The following is a 17,112-nucleotide window of genomic DNA, read 5'->3' as shown; positions in this document are numbered from 1 at the left end:
ACATGTTAGCTGCTATTACTATTACTACTGCCACCACCACTCCTACTTCTTTTGTTATTATTAGTTCCCTACCCTCACGATGCTATTTCACACTTTTTGTCTTTGCTGATGCTATTTCCTTTCCCTGAAATTGCTCCTTTTGTCTAACTCCACATTCTTAAAAAAGGAAAGAAAGAAAGAAAGAAAGAAAGAAAGAAAGAAAGAAAGAAAGAAAGAAAGAAAGAAAGAAAGAAAGAAAGAAAGTCTGCTCATACTCTTTCTCCTTCAAGAAACCATCTCTGATATCTCAGGTCAGGCAAAGTGCCCATATTTTGAGCTCCAGTGTAAATCTGTAAAAACTTTGATTATATAGCTTAACATAATGTAATATGTTATAATCAATTATCTAATTTTTTTCTGCCATTTCAACTAGAGCAGGGGTCAGCAAACTTAAGCTGAAGGGCCAAATCCAACCCACTGACTGCTCATGTAAATAAGTTTTATTGGAACACAGGCACACCCATTTGTTTACATATTATCTATAGTTGCAGTCATGCCACAGAGGCTGTTTGGTTGTTATGACACAGATCCTACAGCCTATGAAATCATACCCTCACTCTTTATTAACTGTTTACTGTCTGGTTCAGAATTTCTCAAACTAGGCACTATTGAGATTTGAGGTTAGATAATTTGTTGTTATAGAGGGGCTGTCCTATGCATTGTAGAGTGTATAGCAATAGCCTTGACCTCTACTCACTAAATGCCTGTAGCACTTCTACCCCGTAACTTCACTCTGCCTTTATTGCACTCCACCCACTCCCTCACTACAATTTTAACAACCAAAAATGTCTACAGACATTGCCAAATGTTGCCTGGCGTCAAAATTGTCCCCAACTGAGAACAACTAACCTAGCCCTTCACAGAGTAAGTTGCCCACCCTGAACTATAAGGTCTTCCAAGGAAGGAAATGTGCCCAGTTCACTTTGTATTCTAAACACCGTGCCTGGAACATAACAGAAGCGCATTAAATCAATCACTTAAAGGTTATTAGAGGATTGTAAGACATTTGAAAGCAATTTAAAATTTATAAGAATTTTAGACTTGAAAGGGACATTGGTGATCATCAAGCTAATACCCAATATTACAACTAAGTTTTGTTTCCTACAGCATTTTAAACATCACCTATCAGAACTGTTACATTAAAAACAGGGCATATAATTTTTCTATAAAGAAAAATTATGCCATTTCTATAAAGAAAAATTATGCCATTAAAGATAAACATCACAATCTCATTTGATTACCAGAAATTTAAAAAATTTTAAATCACTGCATTCAGATTTCATACATATATAGAGTCATTTCATTTAACCCTGAATGAGATTTTGTTACTGTCTTTAAAAAAGAAATTATTTTCATTTTGCAAATAGGATCATTTCAATTGGGGTCAAACTACAATATAGAGAAACAGCAACTTCCTTTCAGGCAACCAAGAAATTTATTCAGGAGATAGAAATCACTTTCCACTGTCTTTATTGAAATGATAATACACATAGTATTGTTGAAAGTACAAAACCCTCTCTGCCACAGAAGGATTATACACCTACCAGCAAAGCTAACAAATGAATGTAGGGCATTTTAAGGACCAAATAAGTGACAGCAATAGGTAACATTTACTGAGCACTGACCATATGCCAGGATTACATCCTCTCATTTGATCCTCATAAAACCTCTACGAGGTGGGTACTATTAAGATATTCATTTTACAGAAGAAGAAACTGAGTTGTAACTTGTCCACGGGCACATAAGTAGCAAGCGACAGATCCCAAATTTGAACCTGGTAGTCTGCCTCCAATATCTGAGCTCACACACACTAAACCACGTGAACTTGCTTGGAATTGAGAAATGAGAAATGCCACCATTAACGAGAGTGATCTGTCAAGCGGATAACAATGAGATGGGTAAGCATCAGATAACAAAGAGAAAGGGAGAAATTCTTGGCTGGGAGCACCCAATAAAGAAGTTTTAGAAGAACTCAAAGCCTATAATTAGAATAATATGAAACAGCCACTCTGGTTAAATATAGGGAGGAAACATGAGGAAGTCAGACAAAGTTGAAGCCAAACTACAGAAGGCCATGAGTGGGAGGATGGGGAAGACATGTCCTTATGGACACTGGATGTTTCTGAAAAACAGCACAAAGGGCAAGGTGGGGTAGAATACAGAATACAGACAAGGGCAGAGAGAATGGAGGTGGAAAGACTCATTATGATACCACAACAACAGGCGAGGCATGGGACAGAGGGAGAGGGGAGAGATAGGAACGGAGGGTCCAAAAAGAAGAGAAATGAGTGAGATCTATAACAAGGAAATTGACAATGGAATTTTGTGACTGCTTAATGAGGACAAAGAAGGGGAGTGACTGAGAAGGAAAGATCAAAGTTCACTCAGGTTTCTGACTTCAGTGAATGGGTGATGACAGTAGTGTCAGCTGTTCTAAATGTACTGGACTATATTGAACCATGCCTTCTCCCACTGAGCACATTGCTTCACCTCTCTTCTAGAGAAGACATGGGCCATCCTATGTGAGTTTTCTCGTTATTCGTTTCTCAAACCTCACTCCTTTCCTACCATCACTGGGAAAGAATGCAAAAGAAGCATTTCTTATCTTCCTGAGTTTAAGAAGCGACAGGTCAAGGGAAGAGTTTTATGTAAGGATAGAGAAGACTAGCACCTCTGTAGCCCACAAAGAAGAAACAAAGCAAGAGGCAGGAGTCAAACGTGCAAGAGAGAGTGGGAATAATTGAAGAGCAGACTCCAGGAGGTGACAGGAGAAAAGGAGAACAGGTGAACAGGTGAGCTTATACACATGAAGGACACGTTATCCTCTAGGATAAATGGAGAGAGAAAGGCAATCTAGACAGAAGGTAAACAGGCAAATGAAGTCCCTGAGGTAAAGGAAAGCTTGATACACTATATTGCTTCTCACTTGGACCTTTTAAGGAAAGCAGGATATCAAATTACAGATACTTTGTTCCTCTCTCACTAACCCACAGCCACAAGGATCTCCTGGCCATTTCTTGAACATGCCAAGCTTTTCTTTGGGGCCCTTTTTGTCCTTGCAGCTTCCTCTGATTGAAACGGCCTCTCCCAGATCTTTGTGTGATGATCCTTTTGTCCTTGGCCCCAGCTTAATTATCACCACCTCAGAAAGTCCTTCTGTTAATGGAGACCCAACCTCTTTGTCACACTCTATCCCACCATTCTCTCTTATTTCCTTCATACTGCTTATCCTTATTATAAGGTATTTTAATTAGTTGTTTATGCATTTACTATTAGTGTCCTTCAACCATAACGGGAATTCCATAGGCTCAGGGACTTTATACATCATCTCATTTACCACTTACTCCAATACTTAACACAGACCTTATATCAGAGTAGGCACTGCATGAATATTTACTGCACTCATAAATAAGGGAATGAGTGATGTGCTGGGGAGAAATTTAGATCAATAATTCTATTACTGATGTTCACAAATATTTATTCATTTATGGAAGAATATTTTCCACATGTTAATGCGCCAGAACGTATGTTTAACTCTAAAGGGAGTATTCAATCTATAGAAATACTAGTTCCCTACCTTGTAGAAGAAGCTCAGTCTGTGGGGGAAACAGATGAACACAGGTCATTAAAATACGGTGAAGTAAAGACTATAACAGCTATTATAATGCAGTGGAGTTAAGAGCTGAGGGCCATGAGAGCATATAATAAAGTACTCCTAATGTAAGCAAGGTAAAACAGGAAAACAATTCTACTGGAGTGCTGAGGGCAGATATGCCCCTTCAGAGGGTGAGGAGTAGCCATGAGGTGAAAAGATGGGAAGTATATATAAGTCCCCCAAGCAGTTTTTCATTGAAAGTAAAGCTAAGGTGTAAATTTAGAAGGAGACAGGACCAACGAAAGGATTCTGAGCATGTGTCTATCTGAGGAAATAGAAAAGAGGTGAAAAGAAGATCCGAAAAAGAGAAAAACTCTTTAAAGAGGATAAATCTCAAAAGAGTCAAAAAAGAATAGCAGTTACAATCAGAGAGGAGGAGGAAAGCACATCCTATAAGATAGGAGAAAAAAAGGTAGCAATTAGTATTGTTGGAGGTAAATCTAAAAATGGAGGGAGACAAGTCTAACAAGCATAAGCTGACTAGTTCTATTTTGTCCATGAAGCCTGGGACAGACAATCTGCCAATATTGGCTGGTGAGGGAGGGGCTGAGGGAGACGGAAGGAGGAGAATTGTATTGGTTGATCATTGGTGTGCAATATAGCCGCCCTGTGCTACATCTTCACTGATTTGTGAAGTGAAAAATTTGTCCTTATATCTCTCTTGAAATCTACACAGAAACTAGTTGTGACACACTGTCCACATGGGGACAGAGCACCAGGTTACAATAGCATCGTCACACGAATGGAATTGTCATTTCTGCATTTGCAATGAAAAAAAAAAAAAAAAACATTAGCTAATTAATTAGCTCAATGATTACTTTATTCCTGTAGGTATATGTGTACAAGAGCGCCTCTTTTTTTGTCTGCTTTGAGGCATTCGGAGACACAAGAGATTTTGTCTCAGTGGGAATGTTGTGGTAGATTACATTTGCTGTAAATAAGTGACATTTTTAGAAAGTAATGAGTTCCACTGAATTTATCCTGAAGAGAAAAAGAAACATGCAGAGCTAAATAAGAGATTCCCAAAACCAGACTGAAAATTCATAATAAGCCTAAAAAGTAGTTGCTCCTCATTCTGGTTTTCTGAGTTACTGGAGGCAAATAGCTCCAACTTCACAGAAAATATTGGGCTGGAACGAACGTAAAGGTGTACTGCACATCTCAAGACCAAGGTGCCCCACCACTTGGCATTTATACCAAGAGGAGCTGCCTCCCACTCAGGTTCCATAAAGAAAATCATTGCTCCAGTAACAGGGTGAGCAATACCAATTTGCCCAGTCAAAGTGGGAAATCAAGCAAAAACTGCTTTCCTCTCAGAACAATCAATGGCAACGTGAAAGAAATAGGTCATTGTATCCAGTCTCCCAGCAGGACATTTCTGCCTGATTAAATGACCTCTCCAATGGAGTGAAGCATCTAATGGCAGTGAGAGACCATTCCATTTCCTAGAGTGGGTTTAACCACAGTATCACCAACTTTTTCCTGAGGAGCTTATGTCCTTTTCTTCTTCACCAAGTCTTTTGATTGAGTTGGCAGAGATAGCAGCAGGAGTTAAGATGGCAGCAGTCTTTACATCTCAGCTCCAACCCTTGCTAACTGTGTGACCCTGGGCAAGACACTCACTCTTTAAATCAGTAAGTTTGGTGTGAAGATTAAATTAGGTTATAGTACGAAGCACTTAGCATCATGTAGATACACACTTTGTAAACACTCACATTGTTAAGTGCCCTATAATTATTTGTCTTTATTGTTGCTATGATGATTATAATTGCTGTGGCTTTAATGGTTTTAGAGACGATGCCAATGAAGGTCGGAGGAAAGAGAAATAATTATGTGACTAATAGGTGATAGCAGTGGCTGGGAACCTCAAATCCTACCACAAGAGCAACCTTATAAGTCTCACTGGGACATATATAGTCAACTGGTTTGGAGATTAATCAGGAAAGTAAGTCTTCAACACAATGAACCTGGTCTAATCAATCAGCCTCATTCTTCCTTTTCAGGGGGCTAGTTCTCTGTAGAGCCATAGGATCTCATTTTGGAAGGAAACTGGAAAATCAAAACCGTCTACTCAGTTGATGCTATAATCTACTCTACAACCTCAGTGAAGTGGTTGCAACCGTATTTCCTCCAAAATAAGACCTAACCAGAAAATAAGCCCTAGCATGGTTTTTCAGGATGCTTATAATACCTTATAAGCCCTACCCCAAAAATAAGTCCCAGTTACGATCATCAGACAGACACATTTAGTACATCCATTGCAACGTACTAACACGACAGACATATTGAATTACAAAGTAATAATATTAATATAATTAAATATAAATAATATTATTGACACTAATACTTAAAATAAATAATATAAATTATAATTAAGTATTTGTAAATACCCAAGCAGGCACCTTTGGATGAGAGGTAAACGCCTATGTAAACAGATGAACTTGGGACTTATTGCCAAATGACCAATCAGAGTACAGACAAAATGCATGAATAACGTGTGCACTTGATAATGAACGGATGCGAGTGTGTCTAATATGAATCTTCATAATTCAATACATCGTGTGTTGTGACAGACGTACTTAATGCACTCGTGTTTTCTGAATTTTGGTGTCTGCAATTTTTCGTCACTTTTGTGTGGACCATCATTCTTAACTGTCATCATTTCTGTTGCCACTCTGTCTTGTAAGTCTTCAATTAACACTTGATTTAATGGTATATTTAAAGGGAATAATATTTTGACCCCCAGACAAGATGAGTGCAAAAAGAAACAGCTATTCTGTCAAGTACAAGAAAGGAATCTTTGAGGACTCCCGGGGCAAGAATCGTACGACTTTCTGCAAAGAGAAGTTTGATCTCCAAATGGTCCGAAAATGGCGAGCAGAGTACGATAACCTCAGTCAACAGGTGGATGAGGGAAATGCTAAGAAGTTCAAGTGTGGATCAGGTCGGCAACCATTATTTCGTGAGCTGGAAGACATCATCTGTGAATGGATTGCTGAGAGGAGAGCAAAGTCTTTGGTTGTGTGCAGGGCTGATATTCAAGCATTTGCCCTTGCAATGGCACCACAGTTAGAAATATCCCCAGAAGAATTCAAAGCATCACAACACTGGCTGGATGGCTTCCTTCAGCCATATGAACTGTCTCTAAGATCGACAACACTGTTCAAGGTGGAAGATACTGAAGTTATTAAACGTGCACTTGCATTCAAGTCCTTTGTTGATGGCATCGGCTTTTCTAAATACCAACTCTCCAACATGATTGCTATGGATGAAACTGCAGTGTTTATGGGCGAGGGATCTCAAATGACAATTGATCAGAGGGGTGCCTTGTCAATCTGCATTCCCTCCACTGGTTACGAAAGTGAACGTATTACCTGTATTTTGGCAATTCGTCTGGATGGAAAGAAAGCCCCACCTCTAATCATCACTAAAGGCAAGAAAGATAAGGTTGAACGTGTTTCAGGCATTTATGTTCTTGAAACTGAAAAAGCCTGGTGCACACAAGCAGTTATAAGGAAGTGGGTCAATTTAATGCAGCCACTTGTTTTGCGAGGTGGCCAAAGAGGTCTGCTAGTCTGGGATTCAGCCAGCACTCACCGTGCTAAAGATGTGAAGAACTTCCTTGCAGAGAGAAGAATAGATCAAATAATGATTCTCACAGGAATGACTGCCTATCTCCAGACTCTTGATATTGCAATCAACAAGCCACTCAAGGACGATTTGCACATGGAAATCAATGACTACATTGAAAATAGAATGCAGAGAAATCAACATAGAAACTTTGTGAAGCCTAGCCTACAAGAGGTCGTGACTTGGGTGAAGAATTCATGGGATAAAATTACTGATAGCTGTGTTACAGGCTACATGGACAAGAAGTGCTCATTTAAGAACTGTATTGCTGGACATGAGAGATTGGGGCCAATGGTGCTACAGGAAATGGAGTAACAAGAAATTCAAGCTGGAATTCGGGGTTTGGAGAGTTACGATGATGTTCCAGAAGAAGATGACATGACTGTATTTGAATAAATGTAGATTTTTTTACATAAATAAATCAATAAATGTAGATTGTTGTACATGAAAAAATAAGACATCCCCTGAAAATAAACCCTAATCCATCTTTTGGAGCAAAAATTATTGTAAAATCCGGTCTTATTTTCAGGGAAATATGGTAACCTCTTCTTGATGCTTGAGTGATAGGGAATGCATTACATTGAAGGAAGCTTTGGACAGCTCTCATTGAAATGTGTTCCTTGTATTAAGTACCCAATTTCCACTCATTTGCCTTAGTTCTTCTTGAAGACAGATGAATCAGTTTAATCCTACTTCTACAGGATAGTCCTTTCATGTATGAACACAACGCTCAACCCCTGGGCTCAGGCATTTTTCTTCCTCATGTTAAATGTACCTAGATCTGCCAGTCAATAATTTTTATGTCAGACGCTTCAGTCTCTTTATCTTTTTCATAGCTCAGCTCTAAACATGTTGTAACTTATCAATTAGCCAGCTAACCTTTAAAAAGCTTCTCATTCACAACTGAATGAAAACACTCCCAGCTCGCACAGCCATATGGGCACGTGAAGACGACAGCCAAGAGGGAGTCTCCTCCACTGAGGGACGGGAAGCCCAACAACTTTGAGGAGCAGGAGGAGGAGGAAGATGGAGAGGACCTGTTCACCAGCATTGTCTCCTCACTAGAGGCAAGTTCATCATCTCCAGAACCATCTAGTCTTCTTACCGAAGATGTTAATGCAAACTCCAATAGTCCAAAACCTGAAGAAGTTGGGTTAGATTATGACAGAAAAAAATTTTTTTCAGAAGTCACAGGAGTTTCTCTGGACAGTCCAGAAGGGGACACTATCCTCTCCTCAGAATCTTCTCCTGTAGTCACAACTCTGACCCTTATTACACTCACTGCTCCCAAAATTACATCGAAGAATATGTCTGCTTCTGTGATCTTTGATAGGTCTACAGAGGAGATTGAAGAAGAAGCAAATGGAGATGTCTTTGATAAAGAAACTGGTGTACCAGATTCAGAGAAAATTGGTGATGGTGTGAATGCCTACATGGCATATAGAGTAACAACAAAGACTTCTCTTTCCATGTTCAGTAAGAGTGAATTTTCAGTTAAAAGATCTAATGACTTTCTCGGTTTGCATAGCAAGTTAGCAAGCATTTATATGTCAGTTACACTGTGCCACCAGCTGCAGAAGAGCATAGTAGGCAAGACCAAGGTCAAAGTGGGCAAAGAAGATTCATCATCCACTGAATTTGTAGAAAAACACAGAGCAGCTCTTGAAAGGTATCTTCCAAGAACAGTAAAGCGTCCAGATTTACTGCAGGACCCTGACTTAAGGCAGTTCTTGGAAAGTTCAGAGCTGCCGAGAACAGCTAATATCATGTTTCCCCGAAAATAACACCTACCCTGAAAATAAGCCCCAGTTAAGATCATCAGCCAGACGGATGCATTTAGTACGTTATGACAATGTTCCAGAAGAAAATGACATGACTGCATTTGAATAAATGTAGATTGTTGTACATGAAAATATAAGACATACCTTGAAAATATGCCCTAATGCATCTTTTGGAGCAAAAATCAATATAAGACCCGGTCTTATTTTGGGGGCAATACGGTATAAGTAAGACCCAGCCTTCTTTTCGAGGAAACACGGGACGCAGGCTCTGAGTGGAGCAGGAACTCTGAGGATAGTGAACAAGGCTGCCGCCGCTGTCCACAAAATGGCCATCAAGATGAATGAACCGGGCGCATGACTTAAAGAAGAGCAGCAGCAATTTGAAAATGCGAATCAGCAACTTAGGAAACTTCATGCCAGTGCTGAAACCTTGGTCTGTCATAGAAAAGAGCTTTCAGCCAACACAGCTGCCTTTGCTAAAAGTGCTGCCATGATAGGTAATTCTGAGGATCACACTGCTTTATCTAGAGTTTTATCTTGGCTGGCAGAGGTTGAGGAGAAGATAGACCAGTTACATCAAGAACAAGATTTTGCTGACTTTTATATGTTTTCAGAACTACTTAGTGACTACATTCGTCTTACTGCTGCAGAGAAAGGTGTTTGACCATTCAATGAAGTGCTGGCAGAAATGGGAAGATGCTCAAATTAGTTTGCTCAAAAAACATGAAACTGAAGCAAAAATGATGGTTGCTAACAAATGAGATAAAATACAGCAATAAGACAGGGGGAGGCAAACGTGCAACAACGGGAAAGAAATTTTGAACAGATTTCTAAAATAATTTGAAAAGAAGTGGGAAGATTTAAGAAAGATCTGATCAATTTGGTTTTATGTAATAACATAAATAATATCAATAACATTTGCATAGTGCTTTACAGTTTACAAAGCACCTCCTTTCTTTAAAATCCCATGTGCTCCCATCATAACATGCTTGAAGTAGATATTATTGTCTAATGAAAAAACTGAGGCTAAGAGCAGTCAACTGATTTTCCGTAAGTCTTAGAACTGGTAATGAATAAATCTGGGTGAGATTCAAACCCTGAACTTGTGCTTCTAAAGCCAACCCTCTCCTCATCTTCCATGCTGACCCTAAAACTCTCACTTGATCTTTGTCAGCCATAGGATCCCACAGTATTCTTGATGCTAGGAAAAAGGGAATGTATAGGCCCAATGCCATAGGTCAATTTACCTGATTATGGACAGAGATAGTTTTCACCACCTGAGAAATCAGGAAGGTACCCAAACAAAAGTTTGGGGAGCAATGAGGTTGGGGAAAAAACAAAAAAGAAAGTATAATGATTGGAGACAGAAGAAGAGGACACACACAAAAAAAACAGAAGAGAAATTAAGTGAAAGTATAAGAGAGAACAACAAAAAGCCATGAGACAGTGTAAAATAAAATGAGTATATTAAAAAATTTAAAAAGCAACAACAAACACATTATCCCAAAGCCCGCAGGTGCCAGCAATTCAAACAAACGTATAGCAATTAACAGAATTAACACAGCCTTAAATAGCTTGGCTCACCAGATGTGGACTCCTATCAGGGTTCTATAAAATGTAAAGTTATTACAGATTAAACCATTAATCATCTGTTCAGAGACTATCTCTGGCTGCAAAATCCCATTCGGTTTTAAATGGCTAATAATCACAAAGGGATGTGGAATATAATGTGCGTAATGACGTTCTTCTACCCAATCCTTTTTCCTTTAAATATGTGTTCTTCTCTGCCACTTCTCCACTTTTCCTTCTTCCATATTAGAGATGCCATGAGAAAAGACAGGTGAGCTAGACCAGTCTGTCCCAGAGGTCTCAGAAGCACTTGAACTTCTCCATAGAAAAATGAAGTGCCAAATGGAGAACCGACATCTCAAGGGAGAAGTAACAGATTGAGGAGAATGGAGGATGGTATAGAAAGAACCCAGTTAAACAACACAGAAGACCCCAACACATAGGAGGATATTGTGATGGGCTTGAGTAAGCTCCCTGGTCCTTGTGAGTCTGCTAGAAATACTGTCCATGCAACTCGGTCCTGACTTGTCTTTTCTCTACCATACTGTGCTTCATCCAACAATAATAGCTCAGTCAGGTCAAGGACAGAGGAAGGAAGAAAGGTATGTCTTGATAGGGAGGGTCATAGGAAACTGAAATGGGAGTCAGAAGGAAGTGCTTTTTTGTAGGAATTTTAAGATTCAGAGAAGTACTTTCCTGGCCCAATGCTAACATCAGTGGACCACCATTCCCAACCCACTCGTCAACCTCTAGGACAAAAATATACATCAGGGGAAAGTAGTAGATGGACTAACATCAGTCCTCAAGTCCTCAAGGAATTAAAGCCTGATGGACAAGAGGCCAACCTGAATGTCATTCTACTCCTTAAGATCTTTCTGTGGCTCCCCATTACCTAGAAAACGGAAGTCCAAGGGTATAGCATGAAATAAAGCTCTCTTTGACCGGGCCCCTCCGAACTTTATAGCTACATGTTTAGAACTCCTAATCCTATATTTTGTGCCCTGAAATTATCAAACTGTAGACTTCTCACCCAGACACCGTGATGTGTCCCATCTCCACGCCTTTGTGCATGCCGTCCCATCATCCTGAGGCCCCACTCCCTCCACTCTTCCCTGTTCACTTCTATTCATCTGCAAGCCTCACGCTGGGAACTGTTTCCTCCACAGTTTTCCTGAAACCCGGGATATGTTAAGTCGTCCTCCTCAGCAGCCCCATTGCACCCGTAAGTGCCTCTTTTTGTACACTAACTGCCTTTTGTTGGAATTATATTTGTGTGTCTGTCTTCTTCACTAAGTAAGAGGTCCTCTAAGGTAGGGACTGTACCTGATTCATCTTCGTATCTCATGACAGTCCTCGGCATACTGTGGCTTTTCAGTATGCATGTTAACCTAAATTCCAGATTTTAGAGCGCCACAAAGTTAGCACCTTCATTTATTCATTTATTCCAGGCATACTTGTTGAGTATATTATTTTATTCCGGGAACTCTTCTAGGTGCTGAGGAAACACCTGTGAACAGATGAGGCTTTTGTCCTCATGGAGCTCACATTTTAATTGAAAGAGATTGACAGTTGTCAAATAAAGAAATGTTGGAAGGCCACAGACTAGGTAATGACTGAGGGTGAGTGGGATGGGTTATCCCTATTTCAGCAAAGATGAGAGAATTTTAATAGAGTAAACCTCACAAAAAAAGTTGTTTTTCCCCCCATAGGCAGTGATTCCCTAATATGTAAAATATGGAGATATTCACACATGTAAATACATATTCACTTATGCTTATAATTATATTTATAAACTGTTTTATAAGATGTATCACGTAATCCTTAATAGTAAGCATAGAAAAACATCATTGTATGTTTCTGTATGGTTTCACTTTTGTGTACATTTTCATTTGTTCCTAAGAAGAACACAACAGAAGTTTTATTATCTCTATTATGGTTTAGGAAACTGAGACTCACATAAGATCAACGGCTTATTCTAGTCGATGGAGTCAGTGTTAAAGCTGGTATTTCCAACCAGATTTTCTGATCTTAAACCCAGTATTCTGTTCATTATACTATCATTCCTCCCTCAAAGTCTTTTCAATGCTGTTTTTCCTAGACGAAGTTCCTACCCATTTCTCTTAGCCTTGCTGAGCCTTTTTATATAATACTTCTCTCATATCCCAGAGCTGGGGATGGGGGGACAGTTCTGAAAGATTCAACTATTGCCTGGTCAAGATGTTCTTTAGTGATCCCAGAAAGTCACGTGGTCAACACTGTCTAAGAACATTTACCTAAGAGCTATATATTAATTTACAAACATGTGATTTCATTCAGCAAATATTTATTGAGAGCCCACTAGGTACCGTGAACTATTCTAGGAGCTGGGAACACAACAAAAACAAAAACAAAGCAGACATGTTAAAACATGAAGAGGGATAAGATGCTGGCTTTTTGATATTTAATCAGATACAAATCTAGTATTGACAACTAGGGTGCGTGGAGAGCCACAATATAGTCTGATGACAACCTGGACACCCTTTGTTGTGGCTTTTACAGTGGCATCAAGTGAGGAAGTGTGCACACAAGTGAAATCACACTCATAAGGGCTCAATTGTAGAGACAGAGCTTAGTATCGATGATCTGGAATGGAAACCCCACAGGCCCTTTAAAATGTCCCCATTTTGAAGAAAATAACATATACACGCACCCAGCTCGGCTTAAGGTAACTTAGAGCCACAAATGGCAAGAGAAGACAGAAAACTGAAAACAGAGATAGGGTAAGGAAAGAAGAAATTTTAATATAACTGGAGACTGTTCTAAAGGTAAATAGTTAACACAGGTAAGTGGGAATTTTCAAGGAGCAAAATCTCAACGTAGCTGGAAGATTTTGCTATTTACTAAATTGTCAGAGAAATACCAAGAACAAGAGAAGAATTCCCCAGACCTGCCCACAGAAGTGAATTGTAATGATTCAATGGGAAGAAAGAATGTTCCAGAACTACATTACACTCAAAGGTATCCGTTTCAAACATTCAGACAAATGAGAAAACCTCCCAAGTCCCTTAGAAAGACTGTATATAATACTATACATGTATGTAAAGGAGAGATGGGGACAAAAGTTAATAAAGTTCTCATTGTGCCTACCATCTCCCCCAATGTTTTAGACTTTCATTTTTCTAACTTTATCCGGATTTAAATACAGAGTTTTGTTGCTAACTAAGACATGTGTATATGTTTATTACTAATTACTGTTATTGACCCTGTTTTTCAGAACTGCCTTTAAGTTTTAAGCAATTGAATGACTTTTAAAGCTATCCGCTCTCTACCTGGGTAATGAGAGAGATGGGTGGGAAGGAGGGGGGTTTATTTACTTTCGGTTCTTCAGGCATAAAGTCATTAGAGGAATTTTCTTGTTTTTATGAGGCTTGTTTCAAAATATTCAGGAGCATCTTTCCTGACTGACAGATTTGGAAAATTGCTCCTTTGTCTCAAAACACATAATTGAGAGATGGTTCCACATAATCAGAAAAAGCTGGTCCTAGAGGCCACTCCTAGATCCCGTCCAGGAGAAACTCCATGCTCAGGGGTCTTTCACTACAAAAATGGATGAGTTCCCCACTGCAATCAATGTCTCATTCCTTCCTGAGCCACACATGTGGTACCAGAATGTCCCTATCTATTGCTGATGAGAGTGCAATTCCAAGACAGTGTGATTTAACAGTATGTAAGAGCCTTTCAGGGTTCATTAGACACTGGGTAGCTTATACCTTTATTCTATCCAAATGGGAGTAAACCCCCAGGAAGAAGTGTTCTACGTGACTGCAATTCCATTAGGAACAACCAGTGCTGTCCCTGTAACCAACAGAAAACTAGGTAATGTCCAGCAGAGAGAGGAAAACATTCTTTGGGGTCTCCTTCAGACCAAGAACCATTAACAAGCTGTAACTGGGTTTCTCCCTCCTTTGTCATGTCTCTCCTTCCCACCCCTTCCTCTCAACTCACACATGGTTTATTGCAGCGATGCCCAGCGCAAACATCAATTTTTCTCCAAAACTGACTCCCCACTAAAAAGTATAAGTTTCCTCTACTCAATTAGAATATTTAGTCTTTGGCACTAAACACATGGTATTTTGAACTATAACTGTTCACGTTAGCAATCTCATTTCCCTTCCTGGATTATAGTCTTCTTTGAGTACAGAGACGGCGGCTGGTAAAGAGACACTAAGTTTCGTTATAGCACACACACAAAAATGTACCCAATGGTTATTTGATAAATTTATGCATTCAATAAATACTTATTAGGTACTTATCATATACCACGCATAACAGACGCAACTCCTGTCTGGACATGGCTCACAGTGGAGAGGTGTGAATGAACGCACGTGCAATATCATCTCATATGTGACTGATGTTCAATAAATTTCAAATAACCATAGGAAGAAAACATGTGTCTTGAAAGGAGGCTTATGACATGTCACAAGGGTCTTTATCTACAAGAAAGAACACTGTGAGTAGCTCAAAAAATTTCCCCAGGGAAATTTTATACCTATTTTACGAAATCAACCTTAACTTAGATTAAACAAAAAAAGTGCAGTATACGGCTTTGATGACACAGGATTCTGCAAGAATTCTACCAAATCAAGTCTGATTCTTCTTGCCTCAGCAATTGACCTTAGAGATTGAACTTACACTTGACTGAAGCTCCTTGGCTCTCAGACACAAGTCTCAGCACATCAGCAACAATAGTAATAAATGAGTAATGGCAAAGCCCCTGCTTTCTCACAGCTACTAGCTTTCAGCGGGGGAAAGGAAAAGCCAGTCTTCCAGGCCTTAATGTTTCATTCTGAGAATTTTCCTTCATCTCAAATAATGAGACTCTCGGGAACACCAAGCTTGGCCAAGGTAAAATAATATATATGTTATGTTTTAGATAAGACACACAACCACAAATTGAGCTACTTTTAGCTAGAGCTTTCCTATGTGCCAAATCAAAAGTACGAAATCAAACTTTACACACGTCTAGTTCCTTATGATGTCAAAGTCCTTTAATCTGTGTTATTTTACTTAATTCATAAACCACAACTACTTGTGAAATAAGGTTCCCCATTAGATGGATGAGAAAATAGAACAGATCACTTTAGTGGGAAACGCGAGGTCATACAACCAGATTAAGCACTGACCAAAACCTAGGAATCTCTCTCCAAGTCCAAAGTCTTTTCTGCTACCACCTATGGCCTCATAGACTAGATTAGATGACAGAGCCAGTCATTGAACTGGAAAATTCATTTGTTCTTAGACAGTCAGTACATGAAATGGAGTATGTGAACTTTACCTCTTTAAGGCAGCCCATGAAGTTGTTGCTGACAGGTGAGCCTGGCAGGTCAGCGGTACTTGGGCTCCCTCCCACGTAGAAGAAGTCATCTGAGCCCAGCATGGTGTAGTCCTCTTGAGTGTAGCCCGTCGTCGTAAGGATGCCATCCACAGAGATTGTCACCTGGTGGAGAGACATAGGGACAAAAAAAAAAAAAATCCCAACAATGACCTTACTGTCCTATTGCAATCCGGTGGCTTCCCCCACCTGTGGCTTCACTTTCATTAAGATTTTGGTGAGGTATTCTTTCTAATTTGGTTTGCTTTTGGTATGTGCAGCCAAGTTCCATTTTCTGGTCTGCCTTCTCTGTGGCCCAAGCCTCCAGTTTTCATTCCCCTGCAGGCTTCTGGGAAAGTTTGTTCAAACTGCCAAGCTGAGCAACTAGCTCTACCCATTGCTCTCTTTACTTAGTCAGGCTAGAAAATGGAACTATCCTCAGATGACATCACTTGTCTCAGTTCACTGGTAAAATGATCACTTATTTTTTTTTACTGATTGTTAATGTGATGGTGGTAGTGAAAAACAGCAAAGGAGACATTTGATGATGGGTTTGTTCGGGGTTGGTCTTTGGTTATGTATGGATTTTCTTTTTCCTTTTTTCTTTTCTTTTTTGATTTGCTTCTTTTTGGACTCACACCACACTGACAAACATGCATTCAGGGAGGGAAGAAGGAGAGTCTTGATTTTGATATGTCATGGATGATACATGCCATGGACTTCCCCAGGACACCAACCCCTACCCTCCCTTCACTGCCATCACCACCACCAAGAGAAGAAATGACCCAAATCAAAAAAGCAACTCTAAAAAAGAACAAACAAAAAAAAGGAATGATGAGGCATAAGAACCAAAATTAATAATAATAATAATAAAATAATAATGCCCACAGGGAAGAAAGAGCACCCATACACCCAACATCCATGAAAGGAGCAGAGGACAGAGAGAAGAGATGGGGGTCAAAGCATGCACACACCACACGCTGACACACCCATGCAAAAATTATCTGGAGCCAAGAGAGAAGGCAGAAGAAAAAAGGTAGGGAAGTGGGGAAGGGTGAGGAGAATTAAAGGAAAGAATCAAAATTCAC

At 39.6% G+C, this 17,112-nt stretch overlaps 1 protein-coding gene and 1 pseudogene across 37 annotated transcripts in view; one reads left to right on the top strand and one right to left on the bottom strand.

Annotated features, from left to right (window-relative positions):
- The window catches only part of LOC141570448 (sorting nexin-2-like), a 49,828-nt pseudogene extending 34,958 nt beyond the window's left edge, over positions 1 to 14,870 (top strand).
- NRXN3 (neurexin 3) overlaps positions 1 to 17,112 on the bottom strand; it is a 1,515,532-nt gene that overhangs the window by 1,055,304 nt on the left and 443,116 nt on the right. For all 37 annotated transcript variants that reach the window (XR_012494578.2, XR_012494579.2, XM_074327130.2 and 34 more), the window contains one exon: positions 15,989 to 16,150. Coding sequence is in view for 35 of the 37 variants with exons in the window: in XM_074327130.2 (XP_074183231.2) it covers positions 15,989 to 16,150 (162 nt within the window). In the remaining 2 variants the exon portion in view is untranslated. The remainder of the gene's footprint in view (positions 1 to 15,988; positions 16,151 to 17,112) is intronic.

This window comes from Rhinolophus sinicus, chromosome 3, assembly GCF_057876585.1.
Source record: "Rhinolophus sinicus isolate RSI-liver-muscle chromosome 3, RSI-T2T, whole genome shotgun sequence".
Classification (NCBI taxonomy): Eukaryota; Metazoa; Chordata; class Mammalia; order Chiroptera; family Rhinolophidae; genus Rhinolophus; species Rhinolophus sinicus.
The sequence above is the reverse complement of the archived record's forward strand: the minus strand, read 5'-3'. Positions and strand labels throughout refer to the sequence as shown.